At 50.6% G+C, this 16749-nt stretch overlaps 1 protein-coding gene across 1 annotated transcript in view; it reads left to right on the top strand.

Annotated features, from left to right (window-relative positions):
• Positions 1-9023, top strand: part of grm7 (glutamate metabotropic receptor 7) — a 153875-nt gene extending 144852 nt beyond the window's left edge. The window contains exons 9-10 of the mRNA XM_013912877.1: positions 2844-3090; positions 8743-9023. Coding sequence (XP_013768331.1) covers positions 2844-3090; positions 8743-8792 — 297 coding nt within the window. The 3' untranslated portion in view covers positions 8793-9023. The remainder of the gene's footprint in view (positions 1-2843; positions 3091-8742) is intronic.
• The last annotated feature ends 7726 nt before the right edge of the window (positions 9024-16749 follow it).

Raw genomic sequence — 16749 nt, 5'->3', positions numbered from 1 at the left:
GCCGACCGGACCGCAGCTGGGCCTGACGTAGATAAGTTGGAGTCAGTTTCAGCGTTTGCACCTGATGGAGTCGACCTCCACCTTTGTGCCTCACACAGAAACGGCAGGCTGCCTGACGCCGCCTCAGTGAGACGGCCATCTTTGATGTGGTTTCAGAGAAGAGGAGCACGTTTTCATTGGGGGGAGGGCTTTAAATGAGGGGGGAGGAGTCTGTCTGCAGCATGCTGGGCCAGACTCGTTGTTTACTACCAATTGTCCAATCAGAGTCGCAGGAGCAGCCGAGCGCTTGGCCCCACGTGACGGCGAGAAGACGGCAGTAACAGGAGTCATGTGAGAACATCGTAAGGACGCCGCAAGCATTTCAGCTGAAACACGCCGAAGAAAGAAAACGACCTTCATCGTGTCAGGAAAACAGCACAGGGACGCCACGAGTCACAGGGAAGCAAGGAGGCGAGGAAGGATGAAGACTGCGACAGAAAGGGAAGAAGTGCAAAGGAAATAGGAGGCAAGAATTATAGAAACACAACGTGAAGCTGGAAGAGGCTCTGAGGCTGTCTGCTCAGGAGGAGGGTCACTCCAGCTCGGCTGAAAAGCTGCCAGATGTGCAGCACTCAGACAGATGTGTACAGACAAAGAGCCAAACAGCTGCAACAGAGCAGCGCCACCTACAGCTACAACCACAGATTGTATATGAGCGATGACGTTTGGAGGGCTCACTTCAGTCTGCATCCACAGAGACCTGCTGATCACTCAGCTCAAGCTCCGCCTCCTCACAGATGGACATTAAAGCAGGTGAGCTGATAAGAGCGCTGCTGTTTGGGCTCTATCAGTCGTGTCATCTTATCGCTGATTCACATCAGCCTCGCACAGACCTGACTGCACGATCGTGCGCACACCTGTCAGAGCAGGTGTTCCTCCAGAGCTCAGAGTGGACCGTCACAGCTGAGGGCCAGCAGCTCACACAGGCTTTAAACAAACCACTGACTCCGCCTCCTCGCCGATGTTTGCCTTCGTCTGCTTGGAGCAGACAGACGCTGCTCTCGCTGCCCGTTTCTGACGTCCGTCACCTCTTTGTAACGAAGCAAACACACCTGTGTGTCCAGCTCGCACCTGCGGAGGTCTCCGACCCCGAGACCGTGGTCATCAGGGAGGAGCTCGTGTATGTCAGGGTGTCTTTCGCACGCGAGGTGCTGACAGACGGCAGGAACCCTCACCTGTGCACACGAGCTGCAGGTGGGGGCTGCAGGGATGAAGATACTGTAGGTGAGCTGGACACGTGCAGGTGTGTCTGCTGCCACAGCTTTGTAGAAGAAGACGTGCGTGCAGACTGTCGTGCAGGTAAACGCCGCGGGCTCATTAAACCTGCGTCAGGTGGTGGTGCAGGGCCTTGTGTTCCTTCAGAGCGCGGCGTAGTTTCTTGCTGACGTGGCGCAGGAAGCGAGCAGCCTTTCTGCGGGTCTGAATATTCTCCCCGCTGCTCCCCTAACTCTCAGCCCCACCCCGCCTGCTGTGACTTCTCCCCGTTAATGGCGTCGCTCAGACTGTGACAGCAGGGCCATAACACATAAAGACAGTGGGCTGAACTCAGTGAAAGCCACTCTGGGAAGCCCATTACAGCACAGCCGTGCCTCTTTATGCATTCTTCCCGGGCCCGTATCGGCCCTCTATTGGGTTCACGGGGCCACGGCTTCGGACACAGGGGCAATATACACACTGCATAAAACATTAATGGCGTGGCTCGGCCGGCTGCCGCTCTCTGCTGCAGGCGAGGGTCGAGAACACGGCGGGTAATAAAACACAATCCTTCACCGGCTCATAAAAAGTGTCGAGAGTTTGCTTCTGAGTGAGGCGAGCTTCCCGAGTCTCTTTAACGCCGCTGACACGAGCGAGCGGCGTGACTGAAATACAGCCGTCACCAGGACGGTACCTACTACACAGCTCTAAAGGGTTAAAGGTCAGAGGTCAGCAGCAGTGGAGATGGATGAACCTCTGCTCGTTCAGGAGTCTCTGAACAGGCTGTTAAGAGAGACAGAGATTGATAACAAGTATGATTCAGTGCAGAGAGGTCTGTTAACACATAGTGAGGAAGAAACACCCAGTGCATCATGGGAATCCCCGGCAGCCTACGTCTATTGCAGCATAAGTGAGGGAGGATTCAGGGTCACCTGGTCCAGCCCTCACTATATGCTTTAGCAAAAAGGAAAGTTTGAAGCCTAATCTTGAAAGTAGAGATAGTGTCTGTCTCCTGAATCCAAACTGGAAGCTGGTTCCACAGAAGAGGGGCCTGAAAACTGAAGGCTCTGCCTCCCATTCTACTTTTAAATACTCTAGGAACAACAAGTAGGCCTGCAGAGCGAGAGCCAAGTGCTCTAATAGGGTGATATGGTACTACAAGGTCATTAAGATAAGATGGGGCCTGATTATTTAAGACCTTGTATGTGAGGAGCAGGATTTTGAATTCTGGATTTAACAGGAAGCCAAAACAGGAGAAATCTGCTCTCTTTCTAGTCCCTGTCAGGACTCTTGCTGCAGCATTTTGGATCAGCTGAAGGCTTTTCAAGGAGTTTTTTGGACATCCTGATAATAATGAATTACAGTCGTCCAGCCTGGAAGTAATAAATGCATGAACTAGTTTTTCAGCGTCACTCTGAGACAGGATATTTCTAACTTTAGAGATGTTGCACAAATGGAAGAATGCAGTCTTACATATTTGTTTAATATGTGTGTTGAAGGACATGTCCTGGTCAAACATGACTCCAAGGTTCCTCACAGTGTTACTGGAACAAAACACCTCTGAGATGAAACCATTAACTAACCCCGTTCTCCCCTCTCTCTCCTACCAGCTGTACATCCAGACCACCACGCTGACCATCTCCATGAACCTCAGCGCGTCCGTGGCCCTCGGCATGCTCTACATGCCCAAAGTCTACGTCATCATCTTCCACCCGGAGCTCAACGTGCAGAAGAGGAAACGATCCTTCAAGGCCGTCGTCACGGCCGCCACCATGTCGTCCCGGCTGTCGCACAAGGCCAGTGACCGGCCCAACGGAGAGGCCAAGACGGAGCTGTGCGAGAACGTCGACCCCAGCAGTAAGTACCAGTTAGAAGAGCTCATCCAAACACCTCGAGTGACGTCTCAAAGGTTCTGTTTCTCTCACAGAAAAGAGAGCGCTTTCTGTGAGTTTAACCGTTTTATCAGATTCATTTTTGGTACTTCGAATGATCTGAAATAAATCCAAACCTCAGGTGTTTCGTTCAGATCATAAATAAAATTCTGCGGCTAAAACGTTTCTTTGAAATTTGAGCATAAAACTGAAGATGTCACAGACTTGTTCCCTGTTGTTCCCGGAGGTGAAACGTTGACCCTGAACACGATGTTTAAATCTGCCTGTGACGAGTCTGTGGAGCCGGCGTGTGTTTGGACGTCCTGATCGCCGCTTTCAGGCAGACACTCAGTTTCTGTGCTTCAGGCTGAATGAATGAAGCGATGAAAATAAAGTCTGATGCATGTGATCATCAGCTGCTAAGCTACGTTTAGCAGGAAGCAGCAGGAAGGAGAGGAGGGTTTTATTAAATGTTGAACTGTTCCTTTACAAATGCATGAGTGCATGTGCTAATCACGTTTCTGAATACAAACCGGCTTTTATTTTTGCAGCCCTGTCTCCAAGAACTAACGTTTATATGCTGAACACCAGCGTGGGTCTAAACCTGCGTGATGATTGGCTCGTTAGGATACATTAACGGCCTCGTTGTCCTCGTTAGCGTCTCTCCAAACTTCTGAAATACATGAAAAGTCAGATTTTCGGGATCTGTGGGGCGGATTAGCAGCTGATCTCACAGAAAGCAGGGAGTCTGTGTTTGAATGAGCTCCAGTTAATACTGAGAAATCTGAGACATGGATTTAATGTAAAGGCTGAAGAGGACGACTCTGCTGATTCCTGTCATTAACTGAACACGCCCACAGCTTTAATCAATGAGCTAAATGTCTGTAAGAATAATCCATCTGAAACAGAAGCACACGCAGTACGGCTCACGCTGAGCGCTGCCCCTCAGCAGGCTTCCTAACGCTGGCCAATCAGAAGAAGGTGGGCCTTAAAGAGACAGAGGATGAACTAGCGAGCTGCACCAAAGTCCGGGGCTTTTTGAACTGTGACTCATGCAAAGCTGCTTCAGCAGAGTGTGAGATAAGAGGAGATATTTAACCTTTACCATCGTGAGGTAACACCGCTCCCAGGGTGGAGCTCCGTGAGCCCCGCAGCCACCCCGGCCACCTCGCCACCAGGCCTAGGCGTCTTTTCTGGGAGGGCTGCTGCTCACTAACTCTGGGCCACATGTAACTTCCTTTAGTTCCACAGAGACGCTGAAATAACAGGTTTATCAGTCATTCCTTCATCAAAGTGACGAATCGTTTTCAAACACTAAACTCGCCGGTATGGGTTCACACTCAGACGTGTCGACGATGGACCGTCGCTCTGATCGTTCTCCTCTCAGAACAAATCAGCTGAACATATCAAACCAAGAAACGTCTCCGTGACATCATCAGTGACATCATTCAGACTGATGATGTTGGAGTGAACGGGGCTGCAGGGGCCTGTTCTGCTCTGTCCTCCAGTGCATGGAGCAGAAATCCATCTGAGCCAGAAACGGCGTTTACAACATTTTTCCTGCTTTCGTGGCGAGCTGATGTCACCTCGTCACAGGTTTCATCACCCGCAGGCGCAGCCTGACAAAGGACCGGAAGTTCCCTGTGGGCGGAGCCAATCACCATCACATGACAGGAAGAGGTGGCTGACAGCAGACCAAACTGAGCTCGAGGTCATTAATGCTTCAGCGTGAGCTCACAGGCTGCAGCTACACGAGTCCTAACAGGAAGTCAGCCATTCTGGAGACACCTAAATGTCCTCGGAGACGTCCTGAACTTGATCACAGCTGCTCTGAGTGACGCTAAAGGAACGCGAGGTGGGAACGAGCAGGTGCAGGACGAGGATGCGCTCCTGACGCCGCTGAGAAACGCCGCAGTAATAGCAGAGTCAGCGGAAAGCTTCGGCTCGCAGCTTCTCAGAAATAGTTGAATAGTTGAAATTACATGTCTGTGTGATCAAATTACCAGCTCACAGTGGGGTTCCCTCTGGGACCACTCACCAAATCATGTTTTTCTCCCCCTCACAGGCTAATTTCATAATTTATCAGAGGTAAGAGCAAATTAATCTTCTGCTTTGCTGTCCCGACCTTGATCCATTTTCTCCTGGAGGTCTGAGGAGGAGGAGAGAGACCCGAGTGGGGAGGGGATGTAAAAGTGACGTCCTCGGCTCTTTACCGCCCTCTTTCAACCGACTTTAACTTTTACACGAGGAGGTTGTAGCGTGGCGCTCCGAGCAGCAGATTTAAGGCCGTCCTCCGGTGCTTTAACTGCACGTCCGACCCCCGGTGACCTCCGGGGTTCCTGCGCCGCTCCTGAGTCCATCAGGATGTAAAGTGTGCAGCTGTTGAACCTGCTGTGAAACATCCAGCCGACGCAGCAGGCCTTCATCCAGCTTTGGGCTCTGCACGTGCTCAGAGAGTGTCCCAGTCATGGCCAATCCAGAGCTCCCAGAGCCCCCGTGAGACCACTGTGTCCGCCACCTCACCTGGGACCGTCACACAGCCCACCGGGCTTTCGCCACACCGAGTGATCGGGCAGATCGAGGAGCCTAAGTTTGGTTGTTTCCTGATGTGCAGGATCTTCCTGTTGAACCTCTGAAGCCCCTCCCGGGACCCCTGACGCAGAGACGGCTCTGCCTCAGTGAGCTAATTTAATGCACCGTGTCACCAGGAGAAAGCGCGCATGTAGCTCCTCCCACACCACAGATGTCAGGATTTAAAACGTATGCTTGATTTGTGGAGCTGCATTAAAGAAATATAGACACAAATGGGCACCAAGTCCAGAATCAGCAGCCGTGGTGGTAACGTGATCCACGCACGCGTATCGGCTCGAACAAGAGGCTGTAACTGCAGCTCGCACGCCGCCTGTGCAGGCGTGGCGTTTCTGTAACGTGCTGAGCTCTCTGCTCTTCATGATGGCAGAGTACAAATGCAAACATCAGCTTTCAGAGTCCAGAGTTCCTCAGTGGCCGTGACGGCGGCCGTCTGCAGGGTCTGTCAATAAGAATCACTCCTGTCCTCGTCCTGCAGACATCGCAGAGGAGACGCCAGAGTCTGAGAAACAGTGGCGGTAAAACCGGGTCCTGGTTTGATTGATTAATCTGGATCAGCTTCAGCTGCTCTCAGTAAAACTCGGGAGGCTCCTCAAGGCGCCGTGGCTGTAACCATAAATAATGACACCCCCGCGGGAAAACCTCAGTGGCGCAGCCCGAGGCCCCGTCATAATTACAGCACATCAGTCACTGTAGTTAGTTATGGCACACCGGGGGGGGCAGAGCCATCTGTGGGCCGGCCCACGCTCGCCACTCCGCCTCCCCTCTCATTCGGCCTCGAGCGCCTCAGCGCTCCCCTCCTCCTTCACTTTGTAAATCCTCTCTTTCCTCCTCCTACTCCTCACCTCCGTCTCCATCCTCCCCGCTCCTCCAGCTGATTCCACCACAAAGACCGCTTTCTCGCTGTCTCTCCATCCTGCGGTATGAGGCCTCGCCGCCTCTCTCTCCACGCCGCCGGCAGAGGCCGAGACGAACGTTTATTTTTGGAGCGATTTGACTTTCCAACACTTCCGCGGTCTGTGAGTCAGCAGCTGTGAAAACAGCCCAGTGCAGCAGCACGCCGAGGCCAGAGATGGCCGACTGATCCATGACAGGACCGCGGCGGATTTCTGAGCGTCGTGACGGTAATCAGATCCTCGTTAGTGGGCCTCATGTGACCACACCCCCAAAAGCCTGTAGGAAAACCGGCGGTACTATCTTGTGTTTCCAGCAGGGGGAGCAGCCACAGGTGAAGCTCATCAATTATTCCTGTTGATATTCTGTCATTGAGCTGAGCCTGTGTGTAAAAGTGTGACACAGGTTTGTATACACGCGTGTGTGAAAGGTCATACAGACTGGCGTTTTCTCCCCTCTGTAACGATGAGGCCGAGAGCGACCAGCTCCCTTACCGATGCTCCTCAGCGAGTAATCTCACTCTCTGCACGGAGCAGAAATAAACGAGTTTCCCAGACGTCGGCTTTTTGGGGTCTGTGAGTTTTCTGAGACGCTTTCAGCTGCGTTAAAGGAGACTCATTATCATTTAATCTGGAACCATTATTTTAGGCCTAATTATAGCCAGACTGACTGTTTATGATGAGTGTTGCACAGAAACAGTCTGACTGCAGACGGGGGGGGGGGGAGAATGAACAGAGACGTCTTCTTTTTTTTGACTGAGTTAATTTATTCGGTTATCATCAGGCTCCGCCCACCGCTGTCAGACGAGCTGGAGATGTTGCTCCTGAATGTGAATGAGACACAAAGTCAGAGCTGCTGAATATGCAAACGCAGCCGTTTTCTCTTTTATCTGCCACGATTGATGGCGGCTCCTGGTTCCCAGCCATTCGTCACCGGACGAATGCTGAGGGTCAAGTGCCAGCGGGGGGGCTGCAGCAGGGAGATATGGAGGTGGTGGAGCTGCACAGCTCACCTTGAACCCCTCGAACACGTCACGCTCAGCTTCCTGCGTCATTCAGGAGCCGCGTGCTAACTCTGCAGAGCTTCAGCACCGACACGGATCAGGTGTCTGCAGGAGCTCGGCTGGACCGCACACCCACAGCAACGCACCATATTTACTCACAGATGTTACAGGTTTGTGCTACAAACGAGCAACGTGGCGAGTGCTTTAATGAAGAGAGCGCGGCGAGCCGATCGAGTGTTACAGGCAGGAACATGTTAGAGACTGATCCTTGAGTTTATTCCAGGTGCAAAACACAGGGAGCCGAATATTTCAATGAACTCTAATAACAATGTTTGCGTCACACAGCCAACAGTACAGCAGCATGTTTGCCGTCCTCCATCAGAGGCTGAAGCTCGTCGTAGGACTGCCACCGCGGGCCGACACCTGAACACGCGTTTGATTCACGGCTCAGCGAGCTGTTAGTGAAACACCTGCAGCTGGAGGTGTTCTCCAGGTCTGTGGGCACGTCATGTTGAAATGACGGCGCTGTTGTGGGGGCGTAATCCATGAAATCTACGGCATGGAGACACGAGGCAGGCTGTTCCCACTGAGTACAAGTACAAAAACACACAAAAGTACACAAACCTTTCAAACATCCATGAACTCTTTATTTACCAGCGTGTATTTACAGGCCCGACGGACGTCTTTCGTCAGTTTGGCTTTAAATTTAAAACCGTTTGAATTTTGCAGTCATTTGAAGATTTGCTTATAAGATGGTAAATAAAGGGTTAAAAGCATTTTTCCAAGATGTGAAGACTCTACTGAGCATGTGCAGATGAATGATCCCTCACAGATTCAGTCTTTTCATCAGCTGCCATCTTTCCATCTTCAGCTCTTTAGCGCCACCTGTGGCTCAAAGTTAGACCCACCGCAGCGGCTGATCGGTCGACCCTCAGATAAGCCCACACTCCTTTTGTTTCTCCCTCTGCTGCAGATGCTTTTGAGTTATGACCTCTCACCGTCCCGTCCTCCCTGCTGAGAGTTCATAATTCAAGCTTTACTTACCCGGACGTCTGTCATCACCTCATCCCTGCTCCATCATTAACCTTCACCTCTGCTCTTCAAGCAGCCGTGAGGACCGAATCTGACCTCTGTGTCTCCTGCCGTCCCCAGGTCCAGCAGCTAAGAAGAAGTACGTGAGCTACAACAACCTCGTGATCTAACGGCGCTCCTCCGTCACTGCAGAGCGAGATGTCTGATCTCCTGCAAGAAGGACGAGCAACGGGAGAAAAGCGGCGACGTGCAGGACTTTTTCTTTCTCTTCTTTTGGTCTCATGTGCTTCACCGCCCATCGGAGACGTTCAGGTGCAAAGCGGAGCGTGGTGGGACGACCTCTGAACTCTGACCCCTCCGGGTCGAGAAAAGCTCCAGAAATAAAAATCTAATTGTTTTGTCGTTGAAGTGATGCCAGTGGTTGTGAGGTCGAACGCGGCGGATGCATCGGGCGGCGATGACTGGGCGGCGCCGATGGGCTCCGTGCCGCCGGTGATGTCAAACGAAGTGTGAGCCCGCCCCCTCGTGTCTCTTTATGTACTTCCAAACTGCAAGTTCTCACCTTCCTGTCCGCGTGTGTAGTTCTTTATGGCTTATATGTCGGCCTCTTTCCGTTGGTTTGCTTTCTGTTGGTTTGCAAGACGGCTGCGGTTGCCATGCCGACGACAGATGTACTTTGCTTCTCGGTTTTATTGAAGCCATATTCTTCTTCGCTCGGAGATTTGGAGGGCTTCGCTCGCGCTGCCACCTGGACTCAGATTTTTATCCTGCAAACGTGAGAAGAAAAAGCCTCTGAAAACAAAGTTTTATGACTCGCTCGGCTCGTTTGCTCCTGACTACATATCCCAGAATTCACTGGGCTGCATGCAGGAAACAGCTGCAGGGCTGAAGGCAGCAGAGGATTTTACAGTGCCTGCTCTGGGAGTGTCTGCTGGCAGTTAGCCACTGTGTAGCCTCGGAGCGGTACCTGCACCGTCCTGACCCCAGTCCTCTTACTCCACCCACACCCCTGCGGGTGGAGTAAGAGGACTTATTTTACTCTTTCTTGGACTTGGCCTGTTCCCATCAATCAGGGACCAAACACGGTTTTATTGTCCCCCTGAAAAAGACAAGAGGTCGTTTCAAAAATACACAATCATTGAAATAAACTTCTTTAATAAACATGATTAAAAAATATCATACCTGAGCTGCGTGGTCACAAGCTTACGTCCGTGCTGTTGGCCCCTGCAGCTCCACCCTCAGCCTCTTTTACCAGCTACTACAGCGTTTACCCAGCACAGTTTAGTCATTAAAAAATCTTCACGGTGGAAATCCAAACAGTGAAACAGAGTAAAAGAGGTTGAAGCCTTTTGGAGAGTCGTGCTCCATTTTTTTTTGCTTATATGTCGACGATCTGATGCTCTGAAAGTTAAAACGAACGACTGGGAGCGCCGAGACCTCCTTTACCCTCTGCTTCCTGTTTGGACCTCAGTCACGCCGGCCTGGAGACGGTTACTCGCACGAGCAGATTAACGAGGTTTATTCCAGGTGAGAATCAGCTGAATGAAGCAAACCCTCAGTGTTGTGAGAAACGGCGTTTTCAGAGGCTTTGACAAACACAGCAGGTCTGACCGTTCAGCTGGCCGTGACACGGAGCCAAAACAGTTTTTAAGTGTTTTTAAAGCCGTTCGTGGTCACCTGATGAAACATTCCCTCCCCGACATGCGTGTTCTTCTCCACACACTGTTTGTAGGTGTTTGATGGCGGCGGTGGGGGTGAGGGGCGGACCCTTACCCCGAGGGAGCCTCCTTCGGTCCAGGCTGAGTCTCTGCTGATTTCATGGACTAAAAAAACCAACTAAAGGTGTCGATGTCGAGGTTGTCAATGCATGCCTGATATGTTTGATGTTGAACTAGAAAAAAAAGTTCTGTGCCACAGTCGATCCCACCTGTCTGCTCCGAATCGTCCGTTCTTCGGTTCCTCGGAAACGTTCTCGCTCGGCAGAATGCGGCTTTGTTCGGTTTCTTATTCCCTGCGGGAGAAACACACGGAGAATATATATTTAAAAAAGAAAAACACGTTTTAAAAGTGGAAGCATGTATGTTTTCTACTGTTTGTACTTGGTATATTCATGTTGCCCTTGCTGCTTATGTGCCAATGTTGTGGGAGAGATTTACATTTGGCCACTCATGCAACTATTCTGTGGTGTCGTCCAAGAATGTATCAACATGAAATAAAACATTTGGTTATTTTTTTTAGAAACGCCGTCTGTGTATCCATGACGACCCTGAAACACGCTCTCGTGTGACCCTTCACAGCAGCTTTGCATGATTCACTGTTCACAATAATCCTTCTTTATCTTACAGCCCGTCACTTCCTAGTCTAAAAAAAGGCCCCTCCCCCTTCCTTAAATCCAGCTTTCTTCTGATTGGCTGCCTCTTAAGACGCTCCTTAAGATGACCATATAAGAATGTTTCTTCACTATGAGGAAGTCCTGCTCAGCTCGCTTGAGCGGCTGCACGACGCACGCCGTCCGGCTGGTCACCAGCACAGAGAAGCTGCTCTCTCAGCGACTGAGAGCGGTGAAAGACGTGATGTCAGCCTGTGAGCTGCAGCGTCACCTACACATGCGCGTATACGTGCACATGTGCAGTAAAGCAAACAGAATGGAGCTCTGTGTCTGCAGACGGCGAGCGCACAGCACAGATAAGCTGCGCTCGCCTGGCCTCTCCACGTCTTTATCTCCAACATGGAGATAAGCTGCTGCGTGGAGAAAAGATGGAGGTCGAGGAGGTCGGCGATAAGACCGCATCTGCCCGGCCATCAGCCAAACGTGGAGGTCAATGGAAGCACTGCCCGTGGTCAGAGAGGTCGCCACGTCACTGCAAACTCGCAGACACTCAATGATTTACATGTCGAGGAAATCCGTGAAAGACGCTTCGTCTTGTCTGGCGCCGCGTGGAAACAGCACACGCTGCAGCTGACCTCGAACACAGCGTTCACACACACCGAACACACGCCCCCCCAGAGCACATCCAGGTTATTTATGAGATTATATCCACTGCAAGTGTCACTCGTGTGGACGTGTGAAACGTGTAACAGGTCCACTCAGAATGAACTCCCTGATGCTTCCCCACATGAGAAGAGTCCAGAGAGATCCTCCACGTGCTCGCTTGAACCCTGCCAGCCTCTCAGAGAGCCTGCGCTCCGTGGTTTACATGTCCCGGTGGAAAAAGGCCGGAATACTGATCCACTTTTTAAAGAGGAAGAAGAAAATCAGAAGAAACAAACTTCTCCCTGTGCGTCTCTTTGCAGTTAGCCCCTCCCCCTGAAGCCCTGCCAGTAACGATAGAGCAGGACTTTGGCTGCCTCCCCCCGCACGTCCTCCTCAGCCTGCCTGAGCCGCAGATAAGAGCGGCTGTGGGGAGGGCTCGGCTTCGTGTGGATTCACATAACTAACCTTTGGTGTCCAATTAGATTAGCCGCCGCCAAACCAATTAGTGTTTCTGTGAGGAAGGAGGAGATGCCAGCAGTCGTATTAGCACTGATATCCTCGCAGCAGGCAAACATGCTGACGGAGCTCTTCAGCAGCCACTGCAGTGGAAAATGCAGCTTGTTTGCAATAAGAGAAAAAAGTTTTGGAGCTGGAGCAAAAAGCGTCCGGCTTTAACGAGTCAGAGGAGCCTGACAGCGAGGCCGGGTTCATTTCCTGTCCCGAGGAGACAAACGCAGCTCATCCATTAATGAAGCGCGCCGTTTATCGCCCTTCCAGCCCGGACCGCTGCGAGCACCACGAAGCATCGTTTAAAGCAATCAGAGCGGCTTCGCTGTCACGCTCCGGAGCGCTGAGCTCTTTGGGGCGTTTGGGAGGAAACAGGAAGTAAGCGTTGCCACGGTTCAGTAAACTAGTCCCCGGGCGACAGCTTGAATCACCTGAGCACGACTCGTCCCAGGTGAAAGGACAAAGCACAGCACTCTGATGTACACCTCGCTCCACAGACACACACAAGCAGGTTCACAAAAACTATTTGACATATCAGTTAAACCCATAACAGTGACACAGATGTTATGAAAGAGCTGAGATCCATGAAGATCAGCAGCAGGACGGCCGACAGCCCAGCTGAAGCACACCTGATTCAGTGTGTTGTTTCCACAGGTAAAGGCAGGGTCACCTGTCACCTCACACTATTATTACATGATACTTATAATATAGCTCCCTGTATTATTGGTCACATGATGTCGAGAGTCCGGATCAGCCTATCAGCTACAGCCACCTGTGGGTCAAAGAGGCCACGCCCCTAATAATGCAAACTTTACAGACTTTAAAGCCTTAATATAGTTTAACAGGTAAGTTATAAAATCAGGTGTCATGAGGTAGGGCTGGGTGTCGTCACTGATTTCTGGAATCGATTCAATTCAATTCAATTCAATTCGAATCAGTCAGAAATATTATAATTCTGATCACTTATCAGCACATGTCCATATTTTATATCTATGAAAAGAAAGCTGACACTGTGAGACTTTATCACAGGTGTGAGCGTCGCAGCAGAGGCCTTTGTGTCAAAGTAGCTGAGGATGAAACAGAAACACATGAAGGTTTTCCTGGTCTGGGATTTTATAGCAGATGACCCTGAAAATATTCAGCAGTCGATCAAAAACTGACTCAACATCTGAACATGACCTGATGCTGAAGCGTAGTTTGGATCTTTTCTTGCTGCTGGTTCGGTCAATATTGTTTGGAGAGCAACAAAACTGCAGCTTCAGAATCAAACACAAAGAAGACGTAAACACAAAGCGCCGACCCACCGAAACATCAGGATCAGCGAGCTGTCGGCTTTCAGCCCCGACCGTGTCCGTGCCGTCGGGGGCGACAGCTCGCTGATTCTGATGCGTCGGCGCTTTGCGTTTACGTCTTTGTGCAGAATCGTGTTCCTGCTCTCATTTACTGTTTCAGCTGTTTGGTGGTTGTTGGAATTTGTGAGGTTTAACCTGAGATTCTGGCGTTTGGAGTAAAAAATAAATTTACATTTAAAAATAGATTGGGGGTTTTAATGAATCGATATCACGTTATCCAAGCTAGAATCGATTGTAATCGATAAATGGATCATCAAAACCCGCCCCTGCTATGAAGGGAAACACAGGGCCTATGGGGGCTGACTCACTGCTGCCCCTGCTGGATGTCAGAGGAACTGCAGCAGGTCAGGAACCTTATTCATGTGATCCAGACTGTTTAGCCTCATGCCCCCCCCATAAAGTTCAGACTACAGCGGCTGAAGAAGAAGAGCTCCTGCATCAGCGTGTAGGCTGAGGAGCACAGAGCAGCCGGCAGTTTAATCACGATGGAAAAAAGTAACAGAGAGAATAGAAGCTGCAGCCAATCACGTCCCTGTGCTCAGCCTCAGTCCACGCCTCCTCCGCAGCTGTCTGCTGATTTCATCATCACCCTCCAATAACACGCCAAACCTCTCCTGACCTCCAGCCTCTACAAACACAGAATAGCAGCAAAGCATTGAGAGGAAGGATCGACCCCCTGCTGCTGGGACCACCTGCATGTCCTCAGCTCCTCCTCGTGTCCCCCTCATTCACACACACCTGTGGTATAAGTGACAGGACTGCTCTTGTGTCACAGAAGGGTGATGGGCGGGTGTGAGGAGATAAAGAGCAGCTGATGACATCAGCAGGAGGCTGGAGGCAGCCCCACCTAAAGCACAAACTGCTGATTCAGAGTTTCCTCCTTCAGCAGACGTTCATCAGGGATTCTCTGCCTCCTCTGACAAAAAAGGGCCGGTAATGACAAATATTTCAATATTTGAATGTCTACTGTGAGATAAGCCCAACCTCGTGGCGAGGCAATTAAAGCTGCACGAATGGAAATGAACGATTTATCATCGGGAAGCATCACTGACGAGTGACGGCTACGGAACAAAAGTCCGGCTCTGACACGGCGCCGGATGGACGTTATTGCTCGGCGGCATCGGCGTCTGCACTTGATGAGGTCCCCCCTGCTATCGGCTCAGAGATAGCAGGTGTCAATGGAAACCAATTTAAGGCGTCCACAGCAAAGCGAGTTATTAACCCGCCTGCCAAAGAACTGTATCTTCCCCTCTCCCTCTTTATTTTGGGAAGAGCGACAGAATGAAAGTGAGCGCGGCGCTTTCAGAAGTCGATTAGCGCTTTGACACTTTGTCTTTTTAAACGCTCGAGTTAGACGCTGAAGCTTCCCAGAGGAGAGGGAGGAAAGACGCTCGTGTCCTTCAAGTGGAAAAGTCAATCACTGTGACTGACGGGAGTCTGGGCCCACGCCACCCACCCAGGGCCGCCCTCTTTCTCCCAGCCACTGCTGCGTGCACGCAGAGGGGTACAGGAAGCCGTCACCACACTTCCTGTTCCAGCATCGTGACGGCCCCAGACTCAGGGCGGACCTTTAACTGATCCAGCGCTCTGTGACCTGAGAGGCCTGCAGAGTGGGAGGAACCAGTTTATTGGTTTTTGGATGGTGGAAAAAGCAAAGAAGCACCACGCAAACGTTTGTGGACTCCAGGAAGCTCTGAGATGGTCCACAGACCACGTTCTCGTGATGAGTCTGGATTAACATGGAAGTTTCACGTCGTGCGAAGCATCGTTTGCTGGTGTCTGGAGAAACACACATTCTCGTTTAGCTGTGTTAGTGAGGACATCTCATTGCTTTCCCTAACCTAACTGTAACCCTGACATCAAAACCACATCTCACACACGTAATGGTTTGATGTTACTGTTGTTTACATGAACATGTGACTAATATCCACACTGATGCACACCAAAAGAAACTATTCAGGGTTTAAAGGTGACACAGTCTGGCGAGGGCAGACTGTATGAATTGAAAAAAGGACCCAAAATGCAGCCTCCAAGGAACAGGGAACCAAACCTGAATGTTAACAAAAAGCGAGCCGTTTAATATGGCTGGTAAAAAAGGTACAAACAACAGGGCAAGGAAACTGAAGCAAAATTAACACAAACCTAAACTGGGAAATCTAAACAAACAATAAGAAAAACCTAGACAAGGAACTTGGAAGCACGGGAAACATGGCGTGGACAACAGACGACCTGACAATCACACACTGAAAACAGAGGACTTAAATACACAGCAGGTGATTAGGGGAAGTGGGAACACACGGAGGAACAGCTGACTGACATGAGCCTAATGAGAGGACAAGGGAAGTGAAACTAAATACAATGAACAAAGAACACACGACTCCTTCAAAATAAAACAGGAACCATGAGACAGACATGATAATACAAACTTGATAACATAAGACACGCAGCATGAAACACGAAGGGTGAGGGGAACTTAAATACAGGGGAAGAAAACACAAGGAGTCTAATAACCTAATGAACAAAATAAACTCAAACTTAAAACGCTGGGTCAAAAGACCCAGGATCATGACAACACTTGGAGGCAGGAAGGACGTGGTGAGACGCGTTTCCGTGTTTCATACATGTTTGATTAGGTGTTAAAAACAAATCCAGAGGACAGCTGAAAGTCTCTGCTTCTAAACTTGTGCAGAGCCGATGGGACAGTTCATGTCCAACCACCCGGTCTCTGCGGGAGATGGGACACACTCGACGCCAAAAGGTGGAGCTCCTAATCTGCGACGAGCTGATGCTACGACATGAAGGTTCAAAGAAACCCCAAAAATAAAAGCTGCAGAGATGCAGCAGCGTCGTTGGCATTCGGCGCATGCTTCGCTGAAACCACACTTCTGCCTCCTCTCGCAGCTCGCTGCGCTCGCAGAGATGTTCATTTTCAGATTTCACACTTGATTTAGAGCCAAACCAGCAACATTTAGAACTCAATCAATCTTCCTGTTTTACATACAACCTGAAAGAGCCGTAATTTTCCAATCAGCCTCAGCAGTTGCTGCTGTCACTTCCAATATGTCGCAACATCCCCCAAAACCTTCAAGACCGTGAGCAAAGCCCACTCGGTATTAAAGCGGCATGCAGCGCTGCAATATCAAACCAGCCAGCGCCTCACATTCCCTGCAGAAGCCTCTAAATCTTCCAGCAGAAGCACAGCATCAGCCGACCCCGCCTCATCCCCAGCACTGCGTTATTAACGTGAATATCAACAGACTCTCCCAGTGAGGTGCATCCAGCTCGCTGGCGCCC

Source organism: Pundamilia nyererei, unplaced genomic scaffold, assembly GCF_000239375.1.
Source record: "Pundamilia nyererei isolate P.nyererei 1_Seehausen unplaced genomic scaffold, PunNye1.0 scaffold00105, whole genome shotgun sequence".
NCBI lineage: Eukaryota > Metazoa > Chordata > Actinopteri > Cichliformes > Cichlidae > Pundamilia > Pundamilia nyererei.
The sequence above is the reverse complement of the archived record's forward strand: the minus strand, read 5'-3'. Positions and strand labels throughout refer to the sequence as shown.